The sequence below is a fragment of the Populus euphratica genome, unplaced genomic scaffold, assembly GCF_000495115.2.
Source record: "Populus euphratica unplaced genomic scaffold, PopEup_1.0 scaffold19.1, whole genome shotgun sequence".
NCBI lineage: Eukaryota > Viridiplantae > Streptophyta > Magnoliopsida > Malpighiales > Salicaceae > Populus > Populus euphratica.
Window position 1 is genome coordinate 2064895 of NW_011499853.1, and position 10621 is coordinate 2075515.

The 10621-nt window shown below is 34.3% G+C and overlaps 2 protein-coding genes across 2 annotated transcripts; one reads left to right on the forward strand and one right to left on the reverse strand.

The window, feature by feature from the left end:
• The first annotated feature begins 473 nt into the window (after positions 1–473).
• Positions 474–1255, forward strand: LOC105122269 (Polyketide cyclase/dehydrase and lipid transport superfamily protein). Its single transcript, XM_011021289.1, has one exon. The coding sequence runs from the start codon at positions 529–531 to the stop codon at positions 1036–1038; it is 510 nt and encodes a 169-aa protein (XP_011019591.1). The 5' UTR covers positions 474–528; the 3' UTR covers positions 1039–1255.
• Positions 1256–1703: 448 nt separating this feature from the next.
• Positions 1704–5615, reverse strand: LOC105122270 (alpha/beta-Hydrolases superfamily protein). The gene is made up of 7 exons (XM_011021290.1): positions 5143–5615; positions 4197–4235; positions 3962–4032; positions 3557–3621; positions 3031–3120; positions 2842–2934; positions 1704–2347 (listed from the first exon to the last, which is right to left on the reverse strand). Exons 1-7 carry the CDS (start codon positions 5508–5510, stop codon positions 1919–1921), a joined length of 1155 nt encoding a protein of 384 aa, XP_011019592.1. The 5' UTR covers positions 5511–5615; the 3' UTR covers positions 1704–1918.
• Positions 5616–10621: the final 5006 nt, after the last annotated feature.

Sequence of the window (10621 nt, forward strand, 5' to 3'; positions counted from 1 at the left end):
AAGAAACCACTAATCTTGAAGAAGTAGTAAAACTCCAAAAAATGATTTGGATTTTTGTATAGTAAAATGTGAGTTTATTGAAGATGCAGGTACCTTCAAAATAAGTCCCCTTGGCGGAATAGAGGGATACTCTGATAATAAGTTAATGTATGAAGGAGGAGGTGTGTAAGAGTATGAGATATCAAGTGAAGGGAAATGTAAAAATATAAGGGAAGGAGAGGGAGTCAAAGAAGAAGATGCTCCTTCAATCGTATACCTTCTTGTTCTTTATACAGTCATAGGACATGGCAAGTTACAAGGGGAGAGGGATAATTCAGTCAATTATTTTGCCTTTAGTGGCTATGGAGATAGATTAGAGGATAAATGTTGTTGATAGTGATAGATAATTATATTGTAAACATGATGACATCATGGCAGTTACCGATCAAAGTAATTAATTAGCCACTAATTTCAATCTCATGCATCAAATTGTTGGGCAATATATGTAGATGAACAACTGCCCTTCAAAACACACATCCTCTCTCTAACATGGCAGAAGAAACACCACAGATTAAATGGGAAGGCAAGTCCATAGTTGAGCTAAAAGGGCCAACAGCAGACCAAATATGGCCTCTCTTGGAGGACTTCTGCAATATAAACAAATGGTTTCCAAGTATAGACGTATGCAACCATGTGGATGGTGAGCTGGGAAAGCCTGGCCTGACTCGGTACTGTGCTTCTAAAACACTATCAACGTATGGCAGTTATGATGAGGCCGAGGTCCGTTGGGTCAAAGAGAGGCTATTGATGATTAATCCTACTGAAAAGTGTCTAAGCTACGAGGTCCTTGAAAACAACTCCGGATTCAAATCATATGTGGCCACCATGAAGGTATTGGAAATTAATGGATCAGATGCAGGTGAAAATGGGTGCAAGATCGAGTGGTCTTTCATTGCTGATCCAGTTGAAGGGTGGACGTTGGAGGATTTCAGTTCTTTCATTAACTTCTGTCTCCAATCCATGGGCAAGAACATGGAACAGGATGTCCTATCGGGTTAAGTTTAATATCTATGGTAGGCCTATTGCTAGTCTTAATATCTGTTGTTCTCGTTGATGGGCTCTTAGCCTGAGGCACATGGTTTCTACAGGGAAGAAGCCTTTGTCAGAAGATTGTTGACGTGGAGTACAATTCAAGGAGATGAATGAATAGCTCAGCTTGAGCAGCAATTTATTCGTACCTTTGTACTATATAATGATGAATAAAATCTGTTTTCAGCAAATATAAAGTAAAATCACCCAGATTGGTTTCATTTTTCTTTCACACACACACACTTTGAGATGGTGGGATTTGGATTTTATGTTAGCGCTGTCATTTGGTGTTCATGTGGCCAGCATTAGGCATGGCTTCTATATTATTGAAAAGCTTGTTTGCATTTTGAGAAGCACCATAGCATCATCAGTGATACCAGCAAATTCTGCTAGTCAAAATTGCTTTTAAGACAAAAATATGACGAGCAGAGAAATTCTGTTGGGAGGAATAAGCCTCAACGTTCAACTGAAAAAAGGGTAACCCATGCACGGGACCTTCCCTCTACTGAAAGGGGCACTCCCTAGAGTAACTCTAGCTAGCTGTTGCAAGTAATGGCAATCTGACATAACATTGATGCGAGGGCCAACTAGTAATATTTTTAGCATTATTTTTGTTTACCGTGTGGAAATGCAAAGGAGGAAATTTCCAAGCCTGTATAAAGAAGAAAACGTTTTTCCTTTTGCAGAAAACAGAAGCCACAACATGAGAGAGCTTCCTTTTCTTTGCATAAATACAAGTTCCATTTCATGAGATGCACAAATGCGGGAGGAATAAACTCGTGACGTAATACGAATTTTGAAATTGCTATACTTATGACCAAGCCAAGCCCTTGACACTAAGAATCTAAATCTAACTGTATATTTGTTCGGATTCAGCATCTAATCTCTTCTCCATCCAACTGATTATATCCTGACCAACTTCTTCGCGTTCAGGCTCAAAGAGAAGGTCATGCAAGAAACCATCATAAAGCTTTATGTCTTTGAACTTGGAGGCTGCCTCATTGTACAAATCTTGAGATGCTAGAGGATCAGTCACCTTGTCAGCAGTTCCATGGAGCACAAAGAATGGGACGATCACGGACTTGAAGTTCCGCATCAAATAAGAGGATATACGCAATATTTCATGCCCTGTGCGGACTCTTATGGGTCCTGTATAGACCAATGGATCGGAATACTTGGCCAGAAGTGCTGCAGGATCCCTAGAAACTGGAATGCCCCTTTTGTTTGCTCCTTTAAATTGGAGCTTGGGGACAACCAGAGAAAAAATAGGAGCCACAGCCTGCATGAAAATAATAAATGAATATTTTAATAGAAAGAATCAAAATTAAAACTAATGTAACCTCTTGTTTCTAAGGATTGATGGCAAATTTCAAGTAAAATGAGCTCCTTAAACACAGTTATTGCAGGGTAATGTTTCTGTCTTGGTTCCACACATTAAAAGCTAGAATTGTAACATTACCACTATGCAGGGATAAAAAGGTTATACCGCACACAGCATTTTCAAGCTTTGGTATGTTTTTGTTTTGAAACAGCTTCTAGAATTCATAAAATCTAATGAATTGGACATCAACCATAACAGCACGATCCAACATGTCAGAGTTATCATGCTTCAAGAGTATAGGACCTTAACTCTGATGCACTGAACCCTAAGAATTTCAAAATGACATTCTCAAAAACTCAACTCACAAACCATGAGAACCCAATCTAGCACATCACAGTTATCATCATTAACACTTCCACATCATTGTGATCTAGAAGACAGAAAACACTTACCCCAACAATAGGATGTGCAGGCTTGACACGCAAAGCAGGTGAGGTCAGAATAATCCCCTCCAGCATTTCCTTGATGTAAGGATATGAGGCTGCCTACTCAGAGATGCAATTGATTAGATCAGCATAATAATGGAAACTGGGAGACCAAAAAAAAAACAGAATAAAACTTCCTTTATAAGTGTATATTACCTTTAAAACCACAGCACCTCCAGTTGAGTGACCAAAAAGGAAGCATGGTACTCCAGGGTACTCTGACTTGATCTTTTCCAATAGAGCTCCCTATTTATACAGAAGTTACAAAGTTCATTCCTAACGGTTATGTAGGTATATTATGGATGCTTTAAGTAAATTCCTATAAACTAAACAAAACATCGTGATGGATTCAAGTTGAATGTACTGCCAAGGCAGGGAAAAGAATTAAAAAAAAATGATAAATTAGGTATATTATGGATGCTTGAAGTGAATTCCTATAAACAAAACAAAACATCATGATGGATTCAGACTGAATGTACTGCCAGGGCAGGGAAAAGAATAAAAAAAGTGATAAATTAATTGCTAAGCTGCTTAAGAAGAGACGGTTTTGTAAGCCTTAACACAGAGTACAGGACATGACACACAGTAATGATCATTTGCAATTTACCATAGCACCATGGATGGGTAGGATAAAGAACAGCTGTCTTGGAAAGAATAAAGAGAAAGGTATGACTGAACTTACAGTATCTGCAACGACATGATCTAGTGAAGGAACATATCCATGCAACCCATCACTCCCACCATGACCTATGCCATGAAAAAAAAGAAGAATAATTACACCATATGACAAAGCTAAAGACTCGGACTAGAAACAATTTCAAATGATAGAGAAAGAAATGCTAATAATATACCGAAAGAAAAGGTTATAAATTTTTTTATCAGCATAAGCAGGCATTGGAATGCTCCAATCTCAATGAGGAAGTTATCAAAATCTCTCTGGTTTCAACTTAAAGTACTTTCCAGTAGACTTTAGCAAATGTAACTATTCATGTGCTCTAAATAAACAGAGCATGAAGCTCCACAGCAACCTTTTGACTATAAAGGTGAAGAAACCAAATACGCAAACATCTTTACAAAAGCTAGCTACCTGTCCAGTCCATTGCATAGACGCCAAAGTTGCATGATGTTAGTTGCTTTGCAAATTGACCATATCTTCCACTGAAAATGAAAGCCCAACAGAGGAGAACTCAGAAAAACTGTTAATTGTAAGGCACAAAATAAACAAAAAAAAAAGAGGATTAGCTTCAAATTTTATCACTAATAGGAGGGAAATTGAAGATGCAACAGAAGTTCAAATATTGACCGAAATCCACAAACGTTACCTGTGTTCATTGAGCCCATGAATAATGATCAAAATGCCCCTGAAATCACAAAGCAACCCTCATATCTCAGTACTGAATCAATGGGAGCGGAAACAACAGAAAACAGGATGAAAGTAAAGATATACATGCTAAAGTTGTGTCATGTGTGGAACGAAAACCACAGTAAATCAGAACGAAGCAGCTCGACAGCCCCTTTATCCTTTCACTTACTGTAAGGCCTGATGTGCAGCAAATACAACAACATTTCACGTTTCCAAGTTCACAACATGCTCGTTCTCGTATTAAAAAACACTATTTCTTTGCGTTTTTTTTTTAAGAAAAAGGAAAAAAAAAACATCAATCACAACAAAACAATAACAATATGTGGAAAAAAAACTACGATTTCCCAAAGTTCATGGTGTTATATAGCATATTATTTCATAAAAAAAAAATTACGAGACTTTAAACGAAAATGTCTTTAAAATCAAGATTACAATTTTCTGGTCCAAAACCTTTCAATTAAATCTTGCTTCCCTATGTGAACCAGTAAATTCATTCCATTTCTATCTCATCAGATTCTTGGATGCAGCATGAAGTAAAAATCACTAATTAACTAGGAATTGAACCACAACAATTAGAGAATAAAAAACCCAACTTTCGAAAACAACAACTGTAATTTCCAATTAAGAAAAAAAAACATAAATAATTAACCTCAAATTCAATTAAGATGATTCAACTACCTTTTTTAATTGCTTTTTTTTTAAAAAAAAAATAACTTGTTTAAGTCCACATAAACAGTGACTTTCAAACAGTGTAATTATTAACCAAGCCCGAAGTTGCATGCAAGTTTCACTCTTTCTTAAAATTCCTTTATTCCCGTGTTCTCATTTCTCAGTCAAACCAATAAAAATAAATAAATAAAGCACATACTTTCTAAACAAAATAAAAAGGAAATAGAAAAACTCACTTCATTTGACCGGTTATCGGAAGCCAAGACCTAACGAAGAGAGCATTTCTTCTAGCACCAAAGAACAAGAACGTATTCCACCGGCAATCTTCGTTACCGGTCGTCATATCAATACCCTCAGCAAGAGCTCTCCTTCTCAGAGTATCTTCCTCCTCTAATCTCCGTCTTTTCCCCGACTTGCTAGGCGATGGCGGAGAGGCGGAATCAGCCATGGGAAGGCGGCGGTAACGGCGAGGGAGGAGGAGAAGGAGGGAAAAGAAAAGTGAATGAATGAAAAGAAGAGAAGTTTTTACGGTTTTCAGGATTGGGATTATGCGATTGCTTGCTCCTGATGTTAGTGGCTCCATATCCGCTGCCGTTGATGACATGGTGAAGAGAGACCAAAGAATGAGGCAGAAACAGAGATTCTTTAGAGAGGGAAGAGGTGGTGGGGGAGGCCGAAGGAGATGGAAAGAAGTTGAAGAGTAATTACGGGCGTCGAGTGCGGATATTTATAGGTGAATCAAGAAATGATACAGAAAAAGGTTCATTTTGGTACCTATTGTTTTAATTTTCTTAATTTCAACCACAAAAGCTTTGAACAATTTCTAGTATGACCGTTTATAGTACATGCAAACCCTATCCAAAGACTGGTAAAAAAAAAAAAACCCCGTCACTGGATTATTGGAGGAAATGTTAGTTTTCCATTCTTTTTCGTGGTTGAGTATTTTGACTAATTAAAATCAGGTAAGTTAATTGAGTTTTATCGAGTTAATATTTAATTTGATTCAATTAACAATATCATCCGAGTCAAATCTTAGATTTCGAGTTTCTTGAGTTAATGCTACAACTTGAATTGAGTTTAACAACTATTATAATGCATCTATCTTGAAGAGCATATAGTGGAATAATTTTACATGATTTTGTTTATAAATTTTCTCTTGAATCATGAAAAATAATGGATCTTAATTTATTTTAGTTTTTTTCTGAAAAATCATCATTTTATATGTGGTTTTAAGAGAATACATTTTTTTTTTAATATTTATTCTCGAGAGACTACTTGGAAACAACATAATTTTGTGTGTGTGTGTGCATAAACGTCTTGCTGGCATCACTGATCGAAAAAAGGGAGGACGGGAGAAAATGAAAGAAAACGATGGGAAATTTTGACAAATTTCAAAGGAATGGTGGGATTCACACGGAACTTCTCAGAATTTGTTGGGCTGGTATTTGAAACAACTGATACATAAGGGTCCAAAGTGGAAGATTGACAAAACTATATAGCCTGATAATCCGATAGATGCTGATAACGACCATGAAAGGAAATGATTTGGTGAACCCCGCGGATTTATGGAAGTGATTAGGTGGCCTAAAGAGGAATGAAAATCAGGCATTTGATTTTTGTGGGCGCGATAGACGGTGGTGATGAGGGCACCGTGGGCCGGTTAATGCCATTGTGATCGCATAAGAATTTATACGGTATTTCAGTCTAGTTTTATTTTTTTATATTTTTACACCATTTTAATATACTAATTCAAAAATAATTTTTTGAAAAAATATTATTTAATATATTTATTAAAAAAATACACTTAAAAATTTACTAACCTTCCAAACATGCGATTGGGAAGGAAGTTTCTTCTAGTAATTTATTTTGAAGTCTGCAAACCGATGTAAGAAAGGGTGTTGGGAGTTAAATTTAAAAAGGAATGGGAAGGTACGGTGAAGGCAAATAAATAAATTAATTTCAAGCTCTACGCCGGCTGACTGGCTTACCATTTTTCACAGCCACATTAAATCTTATTGTATCGATGATATCTGGGTAAATAGTTCTTGCTGGTACAGAATGTTTATTGCTGAAATAAAAAAAAAATCTAATTCCTTTTATAGAAGATACAAAAATTAATAATAATTCCAATTTTATCAAATATTTTCTACAGTCACTTACGATCTGTTTAGAAAAGCTGTGGTTTTTAAAATATTATGAAGCACTTAAAAACAATAGTCACGTCCAACATTAAAATATAATTCCCAGATAGACATTTACCAAATGGATTTTATAAATTCAATCATAAGATAGTCCAGGAAGAAAAAAATATATTTCCAATAAAACTATAATTTACTTAAAATGCAAAACGATTTCTCCTGTGTTATCAGCATTAGATTCAGCAATTTTATGATCTTGTAACTCTCGTTTTAATTCAGAGTATAGAGTATAATGTTTACTTACAAGACTTTATTATTATAATTTTTTTTTTGATTTACGTGGGGTGTCCGGATCAGCTTACACACACTACAACTAATCCCCACGGCCCACTGAACATCCTACAAGCCCAGTGAGCAGATAATGCACCGCGAGATGACAGACATACATGGTGAGGTTCGAATCCAGGTGCGGAGAGAGAGGACAAGCCCCTCCCACTGCTAGACCAAAACCTCACTTATTTAGCATAGTGGTGACTGTAATTGTGTTTTAGGGTTGAGATACGGATTAATTCATGTCGTCCAAGAAATTAATTATTGTAATTAAATCATGGATGTACATAATTTATATTTTAATATTAAAAATATTTTTTTTTTTAAATAACAACTATTATCACAATATACAAAAAACTTCAAAAAATTTTCTATTTACTCCTGAGCAACAATTTTTACTATGCTATTTTTAAAGGGTTGACTTAATAGATTATAAAATTTTATCTTTGTTTTGGATCAACATTTTAAAAAAATATTAAATTACTTTAGAAACATGGATAAAGCCATTTATTCATTATTAAAATAATTTTTAAGAAATGTTTAATCTCAATACAAACTCATTTAAAATAAAATAAAAATTCTAACAGTATTGACACGACAGGTAATCTAAAAAGCCGGCAGTGTACAGGGGATAGAGCTTTGTCCTAGTGCTTGAAAAGCTAACCACGTAGACAGATAATCCAAACAACCAGGTTTTGTTTGTTATGGCCAGGAATTACAGTTTATTTCAGACCTCATGAATACGGACACAATCCAGGTAGATAATTTTGAATAATTATATTATTAAATAAATATAGATTTTATCAAATTCAACTTGAAATTTACTTATTAAATAATAAAGAATAATTGACAATAATACTTATATGGATATTCAAATCCAATAAATAACTAAAATTTTTATGTAATAAATAATAAATAGTCTATAAATATTAAAAAATCCTATACGAGCACCCGTTGCCATCCGTGGTTGTGGCATGGATTGCAAGCCAAATTAAGCCTAGCCGAGCTGAGAGCGCTTAATAAAAATAATAACACTGAAGCTTCGATGCAGTCCACGTCTAGCATGTGAATCCTCGTCAGTTGGATTAGTTCACGTGGTCCTCTCTCTCTCTCACGCTACTAAGCGGCTAATCAAGCGGATTTTACGATAGAAAGAAGCTCGGCTTACATGCCCCGTCCTTTCTGTCTTCACCAGACCTCTCTTGCTAAATGACAGGCTCCATTTCGGTTTTTCCCAGGGACAGTTTGATTCTTTTTTTTTTTTTCTTAGTTTGTTTTATACATTCGTTTAATTTAGTTAGTAAAGAAGTCTAAAAACTGGAACCATGCCTTACTGTAATTATTATAATTTAAAATAGGGGCAACTCTATATTTTGCATCGCATGCCATTGAGCCCGCTCACGTCCCTCCTCCTCGTCTTCTTCTTACATAAGGCTCTGTTTTTATGCTAGTTTATCTTGTTAAAAGGATAGTTATCCTATACCCAAATGGACAAGCAGATAGTTATGTAACTTGATCACAATATTTTGCAAAAAAAAAAAAAAAAGAGGGGGTCAGATTGTTCTGAATCTTAAAATTTTAGAAGGTGCATGATTGGTATTTGATGCATTCAAGATTTATAAGGGGAAATGATTTAAAATTTCAAGAATTCTTAGATTTTCTATGTTTAAAAATCTTAAATTCCTAGGAATCTTACAATTTTTTCATTATTTTCAATTAATAAATTTCAATCAATGTTTAGTTTATTGTACTGATTAATTAAAAAAAGATGCACTAGTAAAAGGGATCTCAAATAAATAAAAATTAACATAATGAGAGGAATATTTAAAATCAATAATTTAATATCATGAGATAAACTTGATCCATTATTAAAAATTAAGAAAACATTTTTGGGTAGAATTTTGCTTGTTTTCCTTCTAAACTTAATTATCAGTACTACTAATAAATATTTAAGGTAAGGGAATGAATTTATATGTCCTAACGTGTAAATTAATTTCAGGGTATTTTAGAATGAAGGTAATCACATGACAAGTGCTTGGGAATGTATATATATATATATATATATATATCTCCTTAGCTTAAATGCTTTATTATTTCTATTGAGAGGATCCATATACCCTTAATTTTACTAAAAATAACATAATCGCTCAATGATCATGAACCCATGCTTCCTACCGTGTTTAGTAAATTTATTATATTGCTTGCTCTTTTTTTTCATTATCAATTAAACCATTATTTTTTAGTAAAAATCTATATTTTCAACCAAAATTTGAAGAATTGAAACCATTTTAATATAATATCAGGTTCGGCACAAACAACAAATATGTTTAAACAAAAACAATGCTAACATTTTTTATTTTATTTTATTACTATAAGTTTTAAAGTTAAATAATAAACTTATCTGAATTCATCTTAATTTTTTTTAGAATGAATCGAGCACAATTAAAATAAAATCAATAATATGAGTTTTTATTTTAAACAAAACACAAATATATATATATATATATATATGACATTACTAAAGTATATTTCAGAATTAATTCTGACAAATACACGCATTTTCATTTTTATTTACTCCAACATGGTTAAATAAGATGCTCCCTCCCAGCAAGAAATAAAATAAAATAAATCTATAGTTGAAGAAATTAATCAAAATCAATAGCCATCTTATTATCTTGATGTGATATGATGGGACCATGTTATCATATAGTGGACCTCATAACACAATTTTTACCCCAACATCTCGCACGATTAAGTCTGCCATTTTCATGCAAGAAAGATAAATTATTGCTCTCCTCACTTTTGTTTTTTGGCACCGATTTCTAGCTCTCCTCTCTTTATCACGCATCAATGAATCTGGCGTGTTTCATCTTCCCTGCTTATTTTTCTTTGAAAGAGAAACATAATTGTTTTGATGGTTCAAAATCTGATGTCCAACCACTTCTCAGAAATATTGCGGACCCAAGGAAATCTTCCTTCTAAGGTGTTGCGATGGACCACGTCCTTCTGGCTGTAAAATTGACCATTGAACTAAGGATTGAACACATATTTCTTTGATATGAACCCAGCATGCTAGAATCAGGACTGCTTATTGACTTTGCAGGCATTGTCGTGATTGCGAGGTTGTAGACTGATGTTATTGCTCCCTAAGAAAACAAAAGTGCCTAGAAAATGATGGTGTGTGGGGTGCACAAATATTTGAATAATGACCATAAGGGGAAAGCAGAAGGAAAAAGGAAAAAGCTTA